The following is a 21,837-nucleotide window of genomic DNA, read 5'->3' on the forward strand; positions in this document are numbered from 1 at the left end:
TGAGTGTATGAGTACAGGTGCCTGAGGAGGCTGGAGGCATTGGCTCCCTCTGGAGCTGGAGTTACAGGCCACACTTGTGAGCTACCAAGTGGGTGCTGGCAGTGGAACTCGGGTCCTTTGCCAGAGCAGCCTGTGCTCTTAGCGGCTGGGCCATGCATGCTTTTGCTTTTCCTTTCTGTCTTCCTTTTTGACCAGCCAGACCATTTGATTTGGGTGCTTTTATTTCCAAGTTATAAGAGTTTAGTTATTCAGTGTGAATTGAGAACTGGTGACAATGCAGCGAGAACTGTTTGTCTTCCTTGGTCTGCTTGGTCCCGGTGGTTTGGTTGCAGGTTATTCCACTAGTCTGAAAGGAAGGCCAGTGCCTCTGCGCGGCAGGGAGGGGAAGGCCTGTCCCTTTCTTACATTGGAACTTGGTATTCAGCATCGTACTTCATTTTGCTTCTAGTGCTAATAGAAAACCACAGTAAATGCTTTTGTGCTAATGTCTGAATCTATGGTATTACAGAGAAATGCAGGCAGTAGTTCAGATGGAACCGAAGATTCCGATTTTTCTACAGATCTCGAGCATACAGACAGTTCAGAGAGTGACGGCACATCGCGCCGATCTGCCCGAGTCACCCGCTCTTCAGCCAGGCTAAGCCAGAGTTCTCAAGGTAAACATTTTTTTTCTTTCTTCTCCTGACTGTTCCTCACAGTGGACAGATTGGTATCATTTTATTGTCTAATTCAGAGGGAGACTGGTCCTTGGACTTGATGCAGAGCAGTGGTTCTCAACCTTCCTAACACTGTGACTCTTTACTACAGTTCTTCATGTTATGGTGATCCCCAACCATTAAATTAGTATATATTTTTAAAGATGTATTTATTGTGTATACAGTGTTCTGTCTGTGTGTATGCTGCAGGATAGAAGAGGGCACCAGATCCCATTACAGATGGTTATGAGTCCTAATGTGGTTGCTGGGAATTGAACTCAGGACCCCTGGAAGAGCAGACAGTGCTTTTAACTGCTGAGCCACCTCTCCAGCCCCCCATTAAATTATCTTCCTTACTTCATAACTGTAGTTTTACTAATGTTGTGCATCATAATCTGATATGCAGGATATCTGATATTTGGCTCCTGTGAAAGGGTCATTTGATACTCCACCCACAAAAGGGTCAAGACCCAGAGGTTGAAGTCTGCTGGTATAGATGCTAGAATGTGTCAAGGTGTAGGGCAACTGCTGAAACACCGGTCTTCAAAGTGGTTTCTGTCAGATACCATGTTCTTTTATAGGTAATAGCTTGCATAAATGTGAGATACAGTGTGATGAGTAATTTTTTAAAGACCATATGGTGTTATAGATCAGTAAACTGCTCTCATCACTCTAAAGTGCCTATTGAGTGTGTTAGCGAGGCTTAATGCTTCTAAAAGCACTTTTAGTTCTAGAATGTAGAGTCACATTTAATAGAATAACTGAATAGATGCACAGAATTTTGCTTTGGTAGTGAAATATACAAAAGGCTGTGGTTGGAAGGCACTCTAGTGTACTTAGTCACTTGGGCTTATACAGAGGAAGCCTTTTGCCCCTCAGAGTTCTATTCAGTGTGGAAGAAAGAAAGGGTTTTCAGCTAATACACAAAGGCGGTTATCAATCTGCAACGATGGAGTAAATGGGAAATTATAACATGGGTCCGGATGTGGTGGTGCACACCTTTAGTCCCAGCACTTGGGAAGCAGAGACATACAGAGCTCTAAATTCAAGGCCAGCCTGGTCTACGTAGAGAGTTCAAGGCTAGCCAGAGCTACATAATGACTCTGGCTCTCAAAAAAAGTACCAAAGAAGTAACTGTGTGTTTATAGATGTGTGTATGTGTGTGTGTGTATCTATGTATACAAATACACTTACATACATACATACATACATACATATGTGTGCGCACACAATTTGTTAACAAATTCTATGGAAGCCTAGAGATGGAGCAACCACATTCTTGTGGGAAGGTCTAGAGCAGAATGGATGAGTCTGGTAGGATTTTTCAAATTGAAGATGAGCAGAATACTTTAGGCAGAAGGATCGTACATACAGAGAGTCATAATGGTTCTTAGACACTGCAATTAGCTGTGCCCTAAAGGGTTGGATATTCAAAACAGCTAGACATGAGCTTGCGGGTCTCTGTACTTATTTTATTTCATGGCCACAGAGTCCATGGTTTTTGGTAGCATCAGTCACTTGTCCTCCTAGTGTGAAATGTAGACTTGTGACAAGAGCCCCTGGACTGATATAGTCTTAGGGCCCTGGCCCTGTACCAACTTACGTCTCCTGACACTTTGACAGTTTCAACTTGACATTGTGTTAGGTTATTGTCATTTCAAATGCTCTTCAGTTTTATCTTTGAGTTTATTTCCTTTAAGAAGCATCTGGCTGGAGATTGGAAAGGTTTATGAAGGCTTTAGAATAGGTTTCTCTGTGGGAAGAACTTAAGGGGCTGGAGAGATGGCTAAGCAATTGAGAGCACTTAGTTGTGTTTGCAGAGGACCTGCGTTTGACTCCCAGCACCCACATGGTGGCTCACACCATGGGTAACTCTGTAAGAGTACAAGGGTAGTCAGAATACACAGCCCCTCACAAACACTGTTTATGTTGGTTTTAGAACATCAGTATTAGGATGGGCTATAGCAGGGAAGAAACAGGCGGTGTAACTAATATTGGTAAGAACTCTTCTCCCTCTGTGTGGTAAGGCACATGCCTTTAGTCCTAGCAACTCAGCAGACAGGCAGGTGGATCACTGTGAGTTCAAGGCCAGCCTGGTCTACAGAATAATGAGTTGGAAAACAAACAAACAAACAAAGAAGCCAGGAACTTTCTCACAGTAAGCTCGAGAAATATAGCACTACTGTCTTTCATTTGTTTATTTGTTTATTTTTCCCATACTAAAGTAAGTATTTTTCTCTCGCGTGGGTAAAGAAATAAGCTTAGAGATATTAACTTGCATAGGATGCCACAGATTGTTGCTATGGTAAAGTGGAATCAAGTGGAACTCAGTCTTTAGATCCTAAACTAGTTACCCTGTACTGCCATTATTACGATATCGTTCCCCCTGCCCCTTGGCATGCACTCTTTAGAGAGATGGATTAATCTCAGCATTCGTTGGGTTTTGTGAAATAGAAGAAAAGAAACTTCTGATTATTGTGTGAATGGATATAAAATGGGTTTTCTTCTTTCCTTTATTTTATATCTTTTAAAACTGGGGTTAGATTCCAGCCCTGTTCGAAATTTGCCATCTTTCGGCACTGAGGAACCCGCCTATTCTACCAGAAGAGTGACGCGGAGTCAGCAGCAGCCCACACCAGTGACTCCAAAAAAGTACCCCCTCCGGCAGACTCGCTCCTCGGGCTCTGAAACGGAACAGGCGGTTGATTTTTCAGATAGAGGTGAGTGGGTCTGTGACTGGTTCTGTACAGAGGGCTTGGTTGGTTCTCTTTGAAGGGAGATACCGGCCCTGCAGAGAGCTTGTCAGAGTTTAGGTAAGCAGACGCTGGTCACTTGATTCCTTTTTGTTTGTTTGCTTGGTTTGTAGTTTTTGAATCAGAGTTTGAAAAATATCCCTCAAACTTGGAATCCTTTTACCTTGACCTCTAGAGTGCTGGGACCATACTCAATTTGTCTAATGTCTCACTGTCTTGCACAGTATCTTTGAGTGTTAGGTGTAGAATAGGGAGAAGGAGGCAGAGCCTTCTGAACCTCAACATGAAGGATGCCCAGATTTTAGAGCCATGACTACTATTCCATTTATCTCCACACTACTTACTAGGAGTGACCATTAGTGATAGGCAGTGTTAGGTCATTAAGGTTGTGACCCCTGCTTTAAGAGCCTTATAGCAAGAGATATTAGAGCAGATCTTACAAGCTACTCAGATTCTTCAGCCAGGTAACATGATTAATTGGTTGGTTTACAGAGTTTCAATTTTTTTTTTTTTAACTTTTTTGGTAGTACTTGGAAGCACAGCGATTTTCATATAAAAACCTGTACTAATTTTTAAATTTGTATTTATTTGTATTGTTTGGTCTGCATATAAGTCTGTACACTACATTTGTTCCTGGTACCCGTGGAGGCCAGGAGAAGGCACAAGATACCCTGGTACAGGGGTTACAATTGGGTGCTGCTGTGTGGGTGCTGGTAAGCAGACCCAGGTCCTCTGGAAGAATAACCACAGCTCTTAACCAATGAATCATCTCTCCAGCTCCAGTGCTTAAATGTTTTTGATTGGTTGTTTTTTGGAGTGTCTCTATATTCCAAGGTATCCTGAAGTTCATTATCTAGATCAGACTGGCTTTGAACTCATGGGTTAATTGAAACAGGACAGATCGGAAATACTGAATGGCCATTTATTTACTCAGTAATTATTAACTGGAACTGAATAGTACTTGTCACCTCTGGTAGGCAATGACATTCTTTGACCTTGTCCAACCTCTATAGGTATCTGGTTTGTAAACCTTGATTTAAGAGTGTGTAGTTTCGGGGTTGGGGATTTGGCTCAGTGGTAGAGTGCTTGCCTAGGAAGCACAAGGCCCTGGGTTCGGTCCCCAGCTCCGAAAAAAAAAAAAAAAAATTAAAAAAAAAAAGAGTGTGTAGTTTCTGTAGAACTCTTGGACTCCAGCGATCAGACCGTAAGTGTGCTGTAGAGATAGCTTAATGTTTAATATACTGCTCTTTTTTGCAGGGGTAAGGGAGCACAGTCTCTATATATCCCAGGCTGTCCTATAACTCACTATGTAGACCAGACTGGCCTCAAACTCACAGAGATCTGAATATCTCTGTCTCCCAAATGCTGGGATCAAAGGCATGCGTGACCACATATAGCACATGTACAGCTTGCTTTTACAGAGAACCTGAGTTGGGGTCCTAGCACACATGTCTGGTGACTCACAACTACCTGTAACTCCAATTCTAGGAGATCTGACACTCTCTTCTGGTCTCTGCCAGCACCCACATTATACCCTCATACACATAATTAAAAATAAAATCTTTAGAAAGGGAAAAAAAAAAGAGAGAACATGGCGCTAAATGTCTTTTCTGTCTGTCTGTGTCTCTCTCTTTTAATTAAAAAGAAAAGAAGTAAATTTCAAGATTATGAGACCCTAATAACTTCAGGTACCAGGCATATTGATTTACACATACATGCAGGCAAAACATTCATACACATTAAGTATTAAAAGAAGTTTTTAAAATTTATATGTTTGGCCTACGTTTATGTCTTCATATCACTTGTGTGCTAATACCATTGACTCCCCTAGAACTGGAATCCCTGAACTGGTTATAGACAATTATGAGCCATTATGGATGAGCCATTATGGTGGGTGCTAGGAGTTGAACTCAGGTCCTCTGGGAGAACAAGAGCAGCCTCTTAACTGCTGAGCCATTTCTGAGACCCTTAAAAAAATGATACCAGTTTCTTTTTCCTCTTCCTTTCTTAAGTGGGGGTTGGTTTTGAGATTGGATCTCTGTGTAGCCTTGCTCTGTAGTCTGTAGAGAACATTTGCCTCTGTCTCTTAAGTGCTGGGATTAAGAGAGCACACCACCACACCCAGGCATTGATTTTTCTGTCTTGTGAGGCCTGAGGAAGGGAATAGGCTCATTATTTATTTAACTAACTTTTCCAATAAAGAAGACAATATATTTCAGTGAATTTTTGACATTAAGTAGTTTTAAGTTTCACTACTATACAACACTTGATGGCGAGAACACAGCTTTGTCATATTTGGCTCCTTTTGGTAACTTTTCAGACTTTATATGTGATTTTGATTACTCAGGATTAAGAGCTTAGGGGAAACATGGAGAAGTAACATGTACTACCTGAACTTCAGATTTATTCAATCAGGAGTTAAAGTTACACCAAAGTGTCAATGTCTTAGAGTGGAGAAGTAGCTAAACATTACTAGTTAGGTCTTTGAAGACTGTAGATGTAACTTTTGTAGACTGCTGGCATAGCATGCAGAGCCCCTGATTTTGTTCCCCAGCACTGCATAAAGCTAGGCATGGTGGCATATGCCTATAGACTCAGAACTAGGGAAGGAGAGGCAGGAGGATCACATCCTCAAAGTCATTCTTAGCTACAGAGAGTGAGGGCTTATGACAGTAGAACGAGAACTCGTATCTAGTGAATCTTTAAATAAAGGGACCCACTCACTAGTTCTACCAATTGCTTTTTCTTTAGAAACTAAAAATACAGCTGATCATGATGAGTCACCACCTCGAACTCCGACTGGAAATGCACCTTCTTCTGAGTCTGACATAGACATCTCCAGCCCCAATGTGTCTCATGATGAGAGCATTGCCAAGGACATGTCCCTGAAGGACTCAGGCAGTGATCTCTCTCACCGCCCCAAGCGTCGTCGATTTCACGAAAGCTACAATTTCAACATGAAGTGCCCTACGCCGGGCTGCAACTCTCTAGGTGAGTGTGCCCCAGCTTCATGTGTGTTGTGGCCCAGGATTCCGTTGTGGTCTAGCTTCTCAGACACTTGAGCAGTTGTGAATTCATGAATAGGAACTGTTCTTGGCCTAGTGTCTGTAAATAATAACACATCTAGTTGCAGGAAATGTGACAGTCATGAACCATTCACTTTTTTCAACACGCTTTTCCTAGTGAAAACTTCCCTCCTTTCCTAAGCAGGAACAAACATGGAAAACAAGTTCTCTCTGGAGTGCCTCATGCCAATCAGGTGGCAGGTGCTTATGGGTACCGATAGAGCATAAGGTAATGCCGGATAGTGGATGCCAGGCCACAGCTGTTACGGAGACAAGGAAAATAGGGTTCTTTTTTTTTTATTTTATTTTATGTATGTGAGTACACTGTCAGTATCTTCATGCACACCAGAAGAGGGCATCGGATCCTATTCAGGTGGTTGGGAGCCACCATGTGGTTGCTGGATTTGAACTCAGGTCCTCTGGAAGAGCAGTCAGAGCTCTTAACTGCTGAGCCATCTCTCCAGCCCCCGAAAACAGGGTTCTTAAGAAGAGGCTGTGAATCTAGGAGAGTTTGCATGAGACCAGGAGTATCTGATTCTTACAGCTTTGTGTATTAGTATAAGTAGGAGAAACCTCTTCTGATAAGTATCTCGTCTTCTCAAGACTTAACTTTTAATGATCATTTTAGGGGGATCCTCACAGTGATTTGAAGCCTATCTGTGCTGCTTGAGGAAGCTGAGGTTTAGCTGTTGTGCAGGAGCCTCTGTCTGGAGGAGCTGATTGAGAGATAAAGGTGCCTCTCAGTATGAATTTTTTGGTTTCCCAGTGCATATAAAACTTATCTTTATGCTTATAAAGTGTACCAGTAGCATCGTGTATTGTTTAAAGGTAAATACTTGGGGTTGGGGATTTAGCTCAGTGGTAGAGCGCTTGCCTAGGAAGCGCAAGGCCCTGAGTTTGGTCCCCAGCCCCAAAAAAAAAAACCAAAAAAAAAAAAAAAAAAAAAGGTAAATACTTTTTAAAATGCTTTGTTAACAATGCTAACGATTAGGAGCAGTTGGGAAATTGGTGCCAGTGGACCTGCTAAACAGAAGAGCCTCAGCCTTCAGTTTGTAAAACATGCAGTCTCTGTGATCCCAGAACAGTTTTCTCTAAGAAACGGCCTCCTGTTGCTCAATAGCAAGGACATATTTTGAGAGCATGTACTTTGACAAGCTTAGATGATATAGCCTTCTATACACTTGGGCTGTTGGGGGTGTGTGTGTGTGTGTGTGTGTGTGTGTGTGTGTGTGTGTTTATATATGACACAGCCTATTGCTCCTACACCCCAGTGAGCAAAGCAACCTGAGATAAGTCAGAAACAAGAGAGCATAGTGCTTTTTAGAGACTTGTCCTCTAGAACCTGGGTCCTCTAGAAGAGCAGCAAGTACTCAGAATGTGTGTAATGTCTGCTTGTGTAACTTGGATGCTGCTTTATTCCGAACTTTTTTATTAAATAGAAGGATTTGAAATAATTTTGAGCAGGGCATGGTGGCAAGTGCCATTAATTTTCACACTTAGGAGGTCTATCTAGGTGTTTGAGTTTAAGGCCAATCTGGGCTGTCTAGTGAGCTTGTCTCCAAATAAATAGAAAACTGAAAAATATAACATATCCTAAACCACTAACATGGTTGCTGATATTGCTAAGCATTGTTTGCTATGTAGGATGGTATATGCTGCATTTTTTTTTTTTCTTTTCTTTTCTTTTTTTCGGAGCTGGGGACCAAACCCAGAGCCTTGCACTTGCTAGGCAAGCACTCTACCACTGAGCCAAATCCCCAACTCCTATAATCAGCATGGTAGGTTTGTATCATGGTGACCACAAATACATGAATTGTGCGTACACAGAGCACTTACACAGACCAACTGCAGCATCACTAACTGATAGCGACTTTTCAGCACCACAAAACTTCTAGAACCCTTGCTTGTGCGCTCTCCTATTTTGTGTTTAGAGGTCCACTGTTGGCTGCGCATTAGGCAGTATGTGACTGTGAGTATATGACTCTCTAACATTAGAATCTGTTTCTTTCTGTCTTTTTTCCCCCTTTTCAGAGTTGAAGATGGAACCCAGGGCCTTGCACTCTACCACTGAGCTAAATCCCCAACCCCATAGATTATTTTCACTTTTCACAGCTTTCACAGCTTACTGTATGGATTATGTTAAGGGTTTTTTTTATATTTTAAAGAATTTCCTGCTGAATATTTTGATCATCTCTTTCCCTGCTACTCCTCTCAGACTCAACTTCACCCCCCTGCTGTATAATTTTTAAAATCCTAATGACTCCTTAACCCAAACGTTAACATTTCGTTCACCATGAAAGAATGATGAACTTTCTGAAAAAATTGTGTGGTGTATGTGTGTGCAGAAGCATGAGCCAAGCGCACAGTCATGGCAGCTAGAGGAGGGCGTTGGGTGTCACTAGGAGGGTGGAGGGTTTTGTGGGCTTGCAGGTTATCGTGAATGGTTTTATCTTTTTCCTCATTAGTGTAGTCTCTCAAGCCCTTTGAGTCATTGGCATTTTATAATCCTCTTGGAAAAGACGTACACTAAAGAAATACTGTTCAGTTTTCTGTATTTCTAAGGCTTGTATGTGTTTTATTATGTGTGTAGGGATGGGTGCCCTTGTCACAGCATGGGTGTGGAAGACATGTTTTCGGGGGTGACTCTTTCCTTCACTTCTTATGTTGGTTGTGGAGATGAAACTCATGTTGCCAGACTTGAGTTCCAGGACAGCCAGAGCTACATAGTGAGACTGAGACTAGAGCGATAGGTAGATGGATAGATGGACGGATGGACGGACGGACGGATGGACGGACGCTGCCTAAGGTCAGGAAGACAACTCTGGGTTTAGCCTTAAAAGCAAACCTGATATGGAACTCTCATAAAGTGTAACTGTAAAGTGTTCCTACTGCCCTGAAATAGGCAGAAATATCATTACTGGTGGAAGCCAGCAGAGCCAGTAGTACAGCTACACAGCACCCAAAACAAGAGAGATCTGTCTCAACAAGGTAGAACCCAAAAGGAAAAAATAAGACAACAGAAAGCGGCACATGTCCCCTTCATCTGCAGATCTTACACACACAGTGTATACACATGTAAACAAATGTAGAGATGGGCCCGAAATGACGTGTAGAAAGGAGAACAGGTAAGGGTGAATCTGTAAATGCAGGTAATGGATGGTTAAGCCATGAAGGAAGTACAGAACTACTTTTCTAGTTTTAATTGTGGGTTTTCTTTTTTGTTTGTTTGTTTGAAATAAGCGTATATATTTAGAGGAAAGTGTAAAACTCAATGTGAAGTTCCACAGCTTCAATTGGTTCTTCTGACTATACAGAAACTAATTTGAGATGTCTAACCATTCCCTGTATGGGGATTTTTTGTATGCAGATTCTTTACAATATTAAGTTTTAATAAATTATAAACAAAGGTAGAAGGCAAGAACCAATTTCCAAATGTCCTCTTCAGTGTACATACGCTAATAAGGACAGTAACAACAGCACTAATACTAGTAAATGATGATGATGATAGGACCTGTTTAGCTGGGTGGTGGTGGACCATGCCTTTAATTGCAGCACTTGGGAGTCAGGCAGAGGTCTGTGAGTTCAAGGCCAGCCTGTGCTACAGAGTGAAACCCTATCTTGGGAAGGAAGGAAGGAAAAAAATTAGAATGGAGAGAAACATAGCTGTGTTATGGTAGCGTGCTTGTCTAGCATGGCTCAGACCCCGGGCTCCATTTCTGTTCACAAATGTTAAAAGGGAGTTTGGGGGTTGTGGGGAGGACCAAGAAGAGGAAGGGAGAGGAAAGACTGCTTTTTAGTTAGACCAAGCTTCCTGTGTCATCCCTAGTGTTTTCCCTAAGAAGGCCTTATGCTGATTGTCCTATCTTAGAGTTTAGTTGTAGAAGTTCAAATCTTTAAATATATTTATCCTTCAGGCTGGTGAGATGATTCAGTATTGGCTGCTCTTCCAGAGGTCCTGAGTTCGATTGTCAGCAACCACATGGTGGCTCACACCCATTTATAAGGGGATCTGACGCCCTCTTCTAGCACGTGGATGTATATGCAGCTGAGCACTCATTAAAAAAAAAAGTGTTGAGCCAGACAGTATTGGCGCGCCTTTAATCCCAGCACAAGCAGAGTCATGTGATCTCTAAGTTTGAGGATGGCCTGATCTCTATAGAGCAAGTTCCAGGATGCCAAAGCTACATAGAGAAACCCTGTCTCCAAAAACAAAGTAAGGGGCTGGAGAGATGGCTCAGAGGTTAAGAGCACTGACTTGACAGCTCTTCTAGAGGTCCTGAGTTCAATTCCCAGGACCCACATGGTGGCTCACAACCATCTGTAATGGAATCCGATGCTCTCTTCTGTATAGTGTCTGAAAATGGCTACAGTGTACTTATATAAATAAAATAAAACTAAATCTGAAAACAACAAAAATATGTTGAATCTTGTTCAAAATTATCAAAATACGTTTCTGTATTGTAGAAATGGCTGGGTTATTTTTTCACTTTTAATGAATTTCTTTTGATTATTAAAAGGAGCTAAATGTAGGATAGTTTTGCATAGTGGGGAGAGTAGTAGTATACTTTTTTCAAATTCCTAAAACTGGATTAACTTAACAAAGGTTTTTGTTTGTTTTTTGGTTTTGGAGACAGGATTTCTTTGTGTAGCCTTGGCTGTTCTGGAACTTGCTCTGTAGACCAGGATGACCTTTATCTCAGAGGATGGTAGTAAACCCCTTTGTTAGCTGGGCAGTGGTGTCACACACCTTTAATCCCAGTGCTCTGGAGGCAGAGGCCAGTTTGTCTGCATACTGAGTACCAAGCCAGCCAGAGCTACACAGTGAGACCCTGCCTCAAAAAGTAACTTAAGTATATCTCAAAGACGGCCTGCTCTGGGGAGGAAAGTAATAGAGGAGGGCGACAAGTCGTGATCTTCAGTCAGCTCCATGTGATAGCATTTATTTAGTAAAACGGAATGGTAAAAACAGACTTGTCAGAAATCTCCCTTCCTGTGTGCATATTCTTCCTGGACATTGAGTTTTCCCTCCTTTAACAGGACATCTTACAGGAAAGCACGAGAGACATTTCTCCATCTCAGGATGCCCGCTGTATCATAACCTCTCGGCTGACGAGTGCAAGGTAATGTGTGCTCCTTCATTCAGGGTGTGCTCTCGAGTGCTCGTGGGTGACCCGCACTTGGCACGCTTTTCTCGGGGTACAGCAGTGAACGAAGGGGACAAGGTCTTGTTTTTACATCAGTGGAGGAAGCAATGGAAGAAAGGTTTGGTTTTGTTTTGTTTTGTTTTTTTTAACAAAAGCTAACTACATGAACAAATAAAAAAAATTGTGATATGCAGTGCGTCTTCGGGAAGAAGTGACTAGGGAGATTCATCTTTAGTGTATCAGGAGTTTCACCACTCTCACATTCACTTCCTTGGTAACCGACTTCACATCCTGCCAGGGCGCATCTTTTCTACTTAGGCAGAATTTGTGTAGATAGTTGAGCCTGCTGTTCCACCTCAGGCTCTCTTAGCAAATCCATGAAGTTGTTTTGCTTTTTCACAATTTTCCAATGTTTCTCCTTTGTTGATTTCTGCATATCCTGTTCCTCTTGGTTTCTATCAGTCATTTCTATTCTTGGCTAGTTCTTTTTAATTCTTTAAAAACCCAGATCCTAAATACCTTTGGGACTTGGATGATGTGTTTGAGACTGGAGCCGAAGGTCCTCTTTTCTGCATTCCTGCGTGGGCTACTGCCACCAAGGATGGAATCACAGTTAATTATGGGGAAGCAAGAGTTGCAAATAGTAATTAAATAGACTGAGGTAGTCTTTGGACAAGTTAGCCAAACTAAATACTTTGACTGCACCAAAGTGTTAGTTGCTTTTTGTTATTCTTTTGCTCACAAGGCCTGGGTCACAGGTTTATGCTTGTATGAGCAAGTCTCATTTGGAAAGGAATTCAATTTCCTGTTCTCCTTGCTTCAGGAACTTGTTCTAATATACAAGGTCCGGGGCGGGGCTGGGAGAATGTTTCTTCACATTTTTAAATTTTCACCAAGTAAAACGTGAAATGCCTACATGTATTTTTCTGCCAAAGACCCTGCTTTTTGTCTTCTTTCCAAGTCTTTCTGTATGAGACAGCTTGCCTTCTATGTCAGCTCTTCCTGTTGTCTTTCCATGAGCACAGGCATGACTATGTTAGCACCTGATTCAGAAGCTGACCAAACACTTGTACTTCTTCCCCTAAAAATAACTGTGATGATGGTTTCATAATGTTTCTCTTACGCTTGTCTCTGAACATAGCGTTCTGATAGTACTTCGTTTTGCATCCATCTTCTTGAAGCTTGGCTTTGAAGATCATGGCCTGGAGCAGTGTGTCTACACCTTAAGTACCTTAAGTAGTTTATTTAAGAAATTTAAGACCAGGGAAGAAAATCCCGAATAAAAGGAAACGTTTTTGTTGTAAAGTTTTTCTCAATGTCCAATATGGGGGAGGTGAGACTAGTATCATCTGTGCTTTACTACCGGCCACGTGCTTGCAGCAAGGCACTGGGAATCAGAGCCTTGTGCATGCTGGCTGCCTCCCTAGCCAAAGGAAGTTGTGAAATTCTAAACTGCCTGCATGTGCAGGATTGCTCTCACATTTCCCAGTAAACCTTTCTATTGTCTTACTTTTTGTTTTTGTGGCTGCAAGTAACTTTGTGGATAGCAAAGGATTTAGTGACTAAGATAAAAATCAAAAAATAAGACACCTGCAATCAAGGAGGTTACGTTCCCGTGGGGAAACCTATAAATTAATATCAGTTTAATGAGAAACCATGAGAAACCAATAGAGTAAGACAGGAACCATGTTCAAGGGGAGGCTAACATACTGCTTTTGCTTGAGGCGGTCAAGGAAGCTGCATGAGATTGGCACAGGATCTAGGCATGGGTGATGTCAAAGTAGCAACGTATAAAGACCCAGGAGTGGGGAGAGCTAAAGGAGACGGAATAGTAAGAGCAGTGGCCATGAGCTGGGTACAAACTGTTGGGTTTGAAGGGAGGTTTATGATTGGAGCATGATGGGAAATGAAGGAGTATTCAGATCATAAAGGATCAAAATCTTTAGCACAGGATTCTGTTTTATTCTGATGGCAGTTGGAAGCATTAGGGGGTCCGGGCAAGGAAGAAGATGTCTGTGGAACGACTATTTAGCATGTATAGAAACAGCTCCCAAAGAAAGAGATAGCACAGGACAGGTGCCAGTGTGGTGTTGGTTGAATGCCTAACATCAGATTAGATTTGGATGTGTTCTGAAGGAGAAGAAGCTAGTAGGAGATGGGCTCAATGTAGAGATGGGAGACAAAGAAATGAAGGTTTCCAGCCAAGTTTTGAAATGCTCACCTGTTGAGATGACACCGTTTGTTGGTCTTGTTGGTCGTGGAGAGATGTGGGGTGTGGCAGACATGGGAGAACTATTGGTTATTCCACCTCGAGCCTGCTCAGTGATGCAACCCAGTAGGCAGGTAGATGTGGGATGTCAGTTCCCTGTAGGCTCGGAGTCAGGTTTCCCCTTCCTCTCTGCTTCTCCCCCTTCCCTTTCCAAGCTCTAGGCAGGACTTGTCTCCCTATGCTGCATAGGCTGGTCTTGTACTCTTAAGCCACCGTAGCCTGTCTGCTCACTAGAAACAGGCAAATGTCACTGTGCCCATCCTGAGCTCAGAATGTTTCTGTTGTTTTATTTATACTTCCGTACTCCCTTGTGTTTCTTCACAGTCTCCTATCAGCAGAGTAGAATTCCAGGCCAGAGTCAGCATTCGTAGCGGAAGTCTCAGCTTTACACCATTTAGCTATGCTCATTTCAGTTCTTTGGTATTTAGTGACTGAGAAAGCACCGTGTGGGGCTTGCCTCATCCTTTTCTAGTAGAGAGCAATAATCAACAGTAAGAAACTTTTACATTCAAAGTAAAGTACAATACAGGGATTATCTCATTCTTTTGCTTTAAGTAAATGTAGTCTTAGAAGCAGGTGGATTTATTGACATTGTTGATGGTTGCAGGTGAGAGCACAGAGCCGGGATAAGCAGATAGAAGAGAGGATGCTGTCCCACAGGCAAGATGACAACAACAGGCATGCAACCAGGCACCAGGTATGGGCCTTGGGAAAGCTCTGGCCAATTTGAGATCTGCCTTTTGGATCTCCTTTGCCCCATAACTGTCGTCATAGGCAAATCTGTGCCTTTTGTTTCCAGGACAAATCAAACCACTGGTCTTCCAGATATCAACTTGAAATCATGTTTGGGTTTTCAACTTGTAATTTTTCATAAAGCAGACATTTCCATCTCCTAAGTAGAGGAATTAAGCTATTTGTGATAATAATAGCAGTAGTAATAGGATAGAATCTTTTGGTTAGTTTGGAAGGTTCCATCACGCTTCTGTTTCCTCATTTTGCATCCTCGCTCTAACCTGTTGTGTTGGCTTTCAAGCGCCTTTGACTCTGCTGGCACATTTTCAGTCACCAGTGGCATTTCCTCAGTATTTGACAACTTGTCAGCTGGGCCAGTTCCTGCTTCTGTCTTTCTGTGATTTGTAGAAAGCTTCCTTGCTTTGTCCTAATCATCCTCTGAACAGTCAGCCTGCGTAGAGTGCACTTAACTCCTTGCTTCTTTCTAAATGGCTTTGATCTTTCTGCGAACTCTATACCCTTACCAAGAAGAGATTACATATATATCCTTCAAGGCTTTGAGCAAGTCTTAGCTCTTATAGGAATTCTTCCAAGTCCTTCTCCCACAGTTAGTAAATCTTTCTCATGTATTCTTCTCATGCGCTTTTCCCCAGACATGGCTGTAGTCATAGCTCATCATCAAAGTATCTGTTCCTACGGTTAGATTATAGGTGACGAGCAGAGGAGACACAGTGCTAAGGTTGCCTTTAGAGCTAAACATCTGGATTGCAATTCTCTGATTCTCTTACTAGCTCTGTTGTCCTGGGCCAGCCAGCTGGTAAACTACATTTCTTTGTTAATATGAAGGAATGAATAATGCCCAGCTGTCCTCTCATGAGTATATAATAATAAATTCCTAACCTCAGTGCTGGGCAGGCAAAAGCAGTGTGTAATTGCTCTCCGTGTAGCCCTGTCTGTCTGTCCTGGAATTCACTATTGTGAGGAGGTTGGCCTCGGACTCCTGAGTGCTGGGATTAAAGTCATGTGTTCCCACCACCCAGCAGTTTTTTTAAATGGGAATCTTGTTATATAGTCCTTACAGGTCTGGCCTGGAATTTATAACAGTCCTTCAGCTTCTGTTGGGACTATAAACAAGAATCACAATGTTCCTCCCTCCTCCATTATGACTTTTACTAAAACAAGTCTGCATTTCTGAAAGAGCAGTAAAAACTGTGGTTTGAATGAGTGGCTGTAATGTATCTGTACTGTGACAATTGTTTTCTTTCTTTAGGGAAAAAAAAAAAAATCCTTTTTTTTTTTTTTTTTGAGTTTAGTGTGGTAGCCCAGGCTTCTTTTAATGCTATCATTCTAGAGACTGAGAAAGAAGGATTGCCAGCCAGGGCTAAATAGAGAAGGTCCTTTTTCTTTCTCTCTCTTAAAAAAAGAGATGGTAGGGGTTGGGGATTTAGCTCAGTGGTAGAGCGGTTTCCTAGTAAGCGCAAGGCCCTGGGTTCGGTCCCCGGCTGCAAAAAAAGAACCAAAAAAAAAAAAAAGAGAGATGGTAGTTTGGATTTGTAATCTCAGCACTTGGGAGGTGGAAGATCAGAAGTTCCAGGTTTAAGGCTGGCTTGAGAGCATGTCTTTAAAAAAAAGTTTAAAATAAATTGTATTTTGAAACTTAATGAGATTTTTAGCTAGATGCTCAGTTTTGTTTTTCTTTTAGGCACCAACAGAGAGACAGCTGCGGTATAAGGAAAAAGTGGCTGAACTCAGGAAGAAAAGAAATTCTGGACTAAGCAAAGAGCAGAAAGAGAAATACATGGTGAGGAAAAATCCAAGCTGAACTCCCACTGTCAGTCAAGTCTGAGCTTCTGTCTGTTGGATCTCATAGCTGTTTACTACAGAGAACATCCAGTGAATTCTGGGGCTCTCTTCAGCTGCCTAGCACCCTCCCACAAGTTAGAGGTAGCTGTTGAGTGAATCAGGGATTATACAGTTGTAGTAGAGTTGATGTTTTTGAGATTTCCATCCTCAGGGCCTAGGGATGCAGCCCAGTTGGTAGAACACCTTCAATATCATTTTAAATAATTACATTTAAGGGGGTCCTGTTGGTGCTGCTCTGTAACCTCAGCTACTCTGAAGACTGAGGCAACAAGATGATGTGGTCCAGGCCTACCAGGCTTCCAAGTGTTGTCCAAACCAGCCTCAGCAACTTAGCTGGACCCTGTTCCCAAATGAAAAATAAACTCCCAGTCATTTCTGTTAGTAGTAGTGTATGCAAAGGGGCTAGGTTCAATCTGCAGTCCTGGGGCAGGGAGGCAAATATGCCTATTAGAACAAATACCAATGACATTAGAAATGGCTGCATAAGGGGTTGGGGATTAGCTCAGTGGTAGAGGGCTTGCCTAGCAAGCGCAAGGCCCCAGGCACGGGCCCCAGCTCCGAAAAAAAAAAAAAAGAAAAAAAAAAAAAAAAGAAAAAAAAAAATGGCTGCATAAGATAAAACATTCAGGGGATGGGGATATAGATGAGCATCTAAGAACTAACTTTGAATCTGATGTACACTTTATAATAATAAGGAAAAATTATGAATAGCATACCGAAGATAAGATTAACCTACCTAAAAATAGCCACGATTAGCATTTTATCAAGTTTTTAGCTTTTTATTTTAACTATATAACTTGCCTTTTTGGGGACTGAGAGAGGACTCAGAGGTTAAGAGCACTGACTGCTCTTCCTGAGGACCCAGGTTTAATTCCCAGCACCCACATGGCAGCTCACAACTGTCCCTAACTCCAGTTCCAGGCGATCAAACACACACAGATTCACATACAGACAAAACACCAATACATATAAATTTATTGTTAAGATTTATTTATATGAGTATAGACACACCAGAAGAGGGCATCGGATCCCATCACAGATGGTTGTGGGCCATCATGTGGTTGCTGGGAAGTGAACTGATGACCTCTAAAAGAGCAGTCAGTGCTCTTAACTGCTGAGCCATCTCTCCCGTCCTGCACATAAACCGTTTTTTAGAAAAAGAATCCTCTTCATTTGCCATTTTCTGTGTTCTCCCACACCACCCGGTTGTCTGTCTTTTCCTTTAAAAAGCTTGAACTAATGTCCTCATATTAAAATCTTTAAGCCTTTTCTGCATAAAATACAGCTTTTCAGGGTTGGGGATTTAGCAAGCACAAGGCCCTGGGTTCGGTCCTCAGCTCTGGGAAAAAAAAAAAAAGCAAAATACAGCTTTTCAGTTAAAGATTTACTTTTACTAGACATGTATTAGTACATTTTCTACTGAAATATAGCCAGACATGGTGGTCTATGCCTAGAGGTCACCCTGGGCAGCATTGCAAGACCCTGTTTCAAAACAAAACAGAAAAAAGTAGTCAGAAGTAGTGACTCACACATGCAGGGAGGCTATGAGTTTAGGGCCAGCTTGAGCCACAAAGTAAGACACCTGAGCCTTCTGAACTATAGAATGAGAATGTATAGAAAGGTACATTTTTAATACACATATATGTGTGTGTGTGTTTGTGTAGTGTATTGTGTTGCTATGTGATTTTTTTTTTTTAGTATTTTCTTCATAGAATTGGAACGCTATTCCACTTTGTCATTAGAATAGGCAATAAGTGTATGATTTATAAGTTGTAGCTGATTTATAAATTGTAGATTCTTTTTTTTTTTTTCCCCTCTGGAGCTGGGGACCGAAACCAGGGCCTTGCGCTTGCTAGGCAAGTGCTCTACCACTGAGCTAAATCCCCAACCCCTAAATTGTAGATTCTGTAGCAAAACACAGTAGCTAAGCAGTGCCAGACTGCTGGTTCTATGGACCGGGTAGAGGTCTCTGGTCTCTGGCTGTGAGGCCAGGATGCATACTTGTCCCTGTCTGTTCATTGTTGGTAAATTAAGTAAAGTGAGAGTTGTAGAAACACAGCGATGTCATTTCCTGAGAGGCTGTGATACACTCTTCACCCAGGTGGCAATACTACAGGAGTTCACTCTGGAAACAGGGGCTTAGACAATCTTCAAATTTTTACAGGTAGAAAGTGTCTGATGTAAATGCTATCGAGCTGTTTCACCTTTCAGACATGCTTTTCACCAGCTCGAGACACGTTATTTGGGTCTTTTCCTAATTTAAAAAGCGCTAGATAGAAATTTTTCTTGTTACTTACATTTTTGCAATAGGGTCTCAGATGGCGGAGGCTGGCCTTGAACGTACTAATGTATGGCTGGGACTGTCCTTAGCCGATCCTACACCTCCTAAGTGTGGGTTGCAGGGGTGTGGCCCCAGCCCGGGCTGGTTGGGTTTTGTTTTTGATCTGTAGAAATGACTTCGTTGGTTTAGTTTTGCCTGAGTACAAGACATGTTGAGTTTGATTCTCCAGCGCTGTGGTCTCAGGCTTGCCTGTAATCCCAGCATTGGGAAGTGGAGGCAGAGCTACATGAAATCCTTTCTCAGTGTAAGAGAAAGGGGAAGGTGGATTGTTAGAAGAACTCAGTAATACTTCGAACCTAAATCTTAAGTCACAGAGACAAATTTAAGAAAGAAGTTACAACATACTGAGCCATATTAGCCATACGGAAATGTTCATAGTTTATCTTGTCTTCTGAGGGCAGTAGAGCCTGGAGCAGAAAGAGAGGGGCTAGAATCAGTTTTAAGGAGAAGTCTCCCTCCTCCTCCTCCTGCCTTCCTTCCAGGGAAAGGAGACTTACCAGCTTGGTAAGGTTTGAAAGTTAATTTAAAACTAGATTCCTTTTATGTTCTTAATTATTTTTAATTTTTCTTTAGTGTTTAGCAGTTAGTAAACATTCCAGGAGCTGCGCACTTGACTTGACCTTACAAGTTGAGCAGTCAGTGAAGTAATGTCAGAAGCAGTCTCCATGGGCCCACTGGTCCAGCTGCCTGCCCTCCCTTAGCTGCTTCTCTGTCAGTGTCATCGGTGAAGGAAACCCTTACACCCCACACAGAGCAACCCAGATTAGGCACAAACCTCTGTTTTCACAGATATCTTGGTGCTGGCTTCAGGAATGCAATCTGATGGTTTTTAGCAGGGCAGGGGGAGTGGGGGAGAAGGCAGGGCTGCCAGAGCCATGTTTGCTTCACTCAAGCTGGCCAGCTCTAGGATTCTAGGAACTATCGTGCCACCTTGGGGCTGCTGGCCTTTATGTTGCTCAGATTCATGAGGCGAGCAGGAGCAGTCTCTGACCTCACCACTGTCACCGTTGCCTGACCTCAGTCCCCTGCACCACTGCAGTGATGGGTACTTTGTAAATAGCAAGCACCTGGTCCAGCTTGGCTTCCATTGGAGTGAGATAAACCAAGTTCCACAACAGATGGGATCACCCTGGTTACTTTTTTCTAGGAACACAGACAGACCTATGGGAACACTCGGGAGCCTCTCTTGGAAAACCTGACGAGTGAATATGACTTAGATCTTTTCCGAAGAGCACAAGCCCGGGCTTCTGAGGATTTGGTGAGTACCAAAATCCCCACAGTGAGGGGAGGACCATGTGAAAAGCCCTTCAAGTTGCCAAGAAAGGTGAAAACAAGTAGTATGATGAGATACCTTGGCCGTCTTTAGAGGTCATCTTCTCTTTACGTAGAGAACACACCCCCTTCTCACCCTTCCCTCCTGTGTCTCCCTTAACTGGAAGATCCAGTTTGCTTGAGGTTGGGGCCGGGGTGCTTAAAACTTATTTTGTAGGTGCCTTTTATATCTACTGAGTGAAATGTACAGTCTGGGAACCTAGGACTTCGGTGTATAGCACCGTCCTCTTTATAGGGTTTCTTTCCATTTCATCCATTTACCCTAAAAGCATGTAAATAATAGCAAAGAAAAATGGGGAAGGCCAGATGTGTTGTTGAATTTGTTGATTTTTTTTTTGATAAGGAGATCTTATCTTGTTGCCCAAGCAAGTTTGAGACTTCTGGGCTCATGGGTGCGTGAGATATCTAGGCAGAAGCGCTCCTTTTGTTTGCATTTGATAAAGTACCTGTGGCTGGCCTAGAAAACGTTGTAGAAACTGATTTTACTTATGATAAAACAAATTAAATGTGCTCAGGGAAATTGAGTTTGTAGTGTTAATTTCATTTCCTCCCCTTCTTTTTAAAAACATTTATTTTTACTCACTTTATATCCCGTTCATTGCCCCTTTCCCCATCACCCCTTTCATCATACTTCTCTCCTCCCCCTCCTTCCTTTTATTATGAGTTGCAAGAGGCAGGTTTGGTGGCTGCTCTGGTCTGGGATTGGTCGCCACCTCCTGCTTTTCCTTTCCATCATGAAGATCATTGCCTCAGGCCAGCCAGGTCCTACTTCTCCAGCTGGTTACTGCAAACAGTAATTGTCTGTTGTGCACCTGGAATCCAAGCCCTAGTCAGGGAGGAGGACCAGGAGGATAGCTGCAGAGGTCAAACCTGAATAGCCTCGAGATCTATAGGAGGAGAGAACTGACTCCCCACAAGCTGCTCTGATCTCTACTTGTCTTTACATACACACACAATAACCAAACATTAAAAATAAAAACAAAAACAGAAGTGGGCTAGGACTATGGCTTTTTTGGTAGTGTACTTATCTGGGATCCAGGACACCCTGGGTTCCATCTCCAACACCACATAAATCTGCTATGGTGGCACGAACCTGTGGCCACATTATCTAGAAATGAAGGGAGCCAATTCAGGAGTTCAAGGTCATCCCCATTATATCCTCATTTGCGGTTCGGTTAAAACACAAAAACGTTTTTTCTTTTAAAGATAGCTGGGCAGTATAGCTGGCCCATTTTCTATGAACGTGCCTGATTTATTTATTTATTTATTTATTTATTTATTTATTTATTTATTTATTTTTATGCTCAAGTAACACATAGTAGCTATGGACAGAGGCCAAATCTAGCTAAGTCTTTTTATAGCTTAGTTGCTGGCCTGGTAGAAATTGTTAAGAATAAGGGTAATAGAGGCTGGAGATAGCTCAGCAGTTAAGAGCATTTGCTCTTTTTGCAAAGAAAACACATTGAGTTCCCAGCACCCATATGGTGGCTCACAGCTACCTATAACTTCAGTTTGGGACGTCTGATGCCCTTTTCTGACATCTGCAGGCATGCGTGTGAGGTATAAACACATGCACACATGCATGCATGTTTATGCACAAACAAAACATACATATACATTATTGTGTAGATAAAAATCTAATT

The 21,837-nt window shown here is 42.3% G+C and overlaps 1 protein-coding gene across 4 annotated transcripts in view; it reads left to right on the forward strand.

The window, feature by feature from the left end:
- Kat7 (lysine acetyltransferase 7) overlaps window positions 1–21,837 on the forward strand; it is a 33,798-nt gene that overhangs the window by 2,958 nt on the left and 9,003 nt on the right. For 3 of the 4 annotated variants that reach the window (XM_032912032.1, XM_032912034.1, XM_032912036.1), the window contains exons 2-8: window positions 509–656; window positions 3,239–3,415; window positions 6,200–6,439; window positions 11,551–11,633; window positions 14,534–14,623; window positions 16,361–16,459; window positions 20,010–20,120. In XM_032912032.1, coding sequence (XP_032767923.1) covers window positions 509–656; window positions 3,239–3,415; window positions 6,200–6,439; window positions 11,551–11,633; window positions 14,534–14,623; window positions 16,361–16,459; window positions 20,010–20,120 — 948 coding nt within the window. The remainder of the gene's footprint in view (window positions 1–508; window positions 657–3,238; window positions 3,416–6,199; window positions 6,440–11,550; window positions 11,634–14,533; window positions 14,624–16,360; window positions 16,460–20,009; window positions 20,121–21,837) is intronic. The other variant, XM_032912033.1, reaches the window with a different exon arrangement.

Source organism: Rattus rattus, chromosome 9, assembly GCF_011064425.1.
Source record: "Rattus rattus isolate New Zealand chromosome 9, Rrattus_CSIRO_v1, whole genome shotgun sequence".
In the NCBI taxonomy this organism is placed as follows: Eukaryota; Metazoa; Chordata; class Mammalia; order Rodentia; family Muridae; genus Rattus; species Rattus rattus.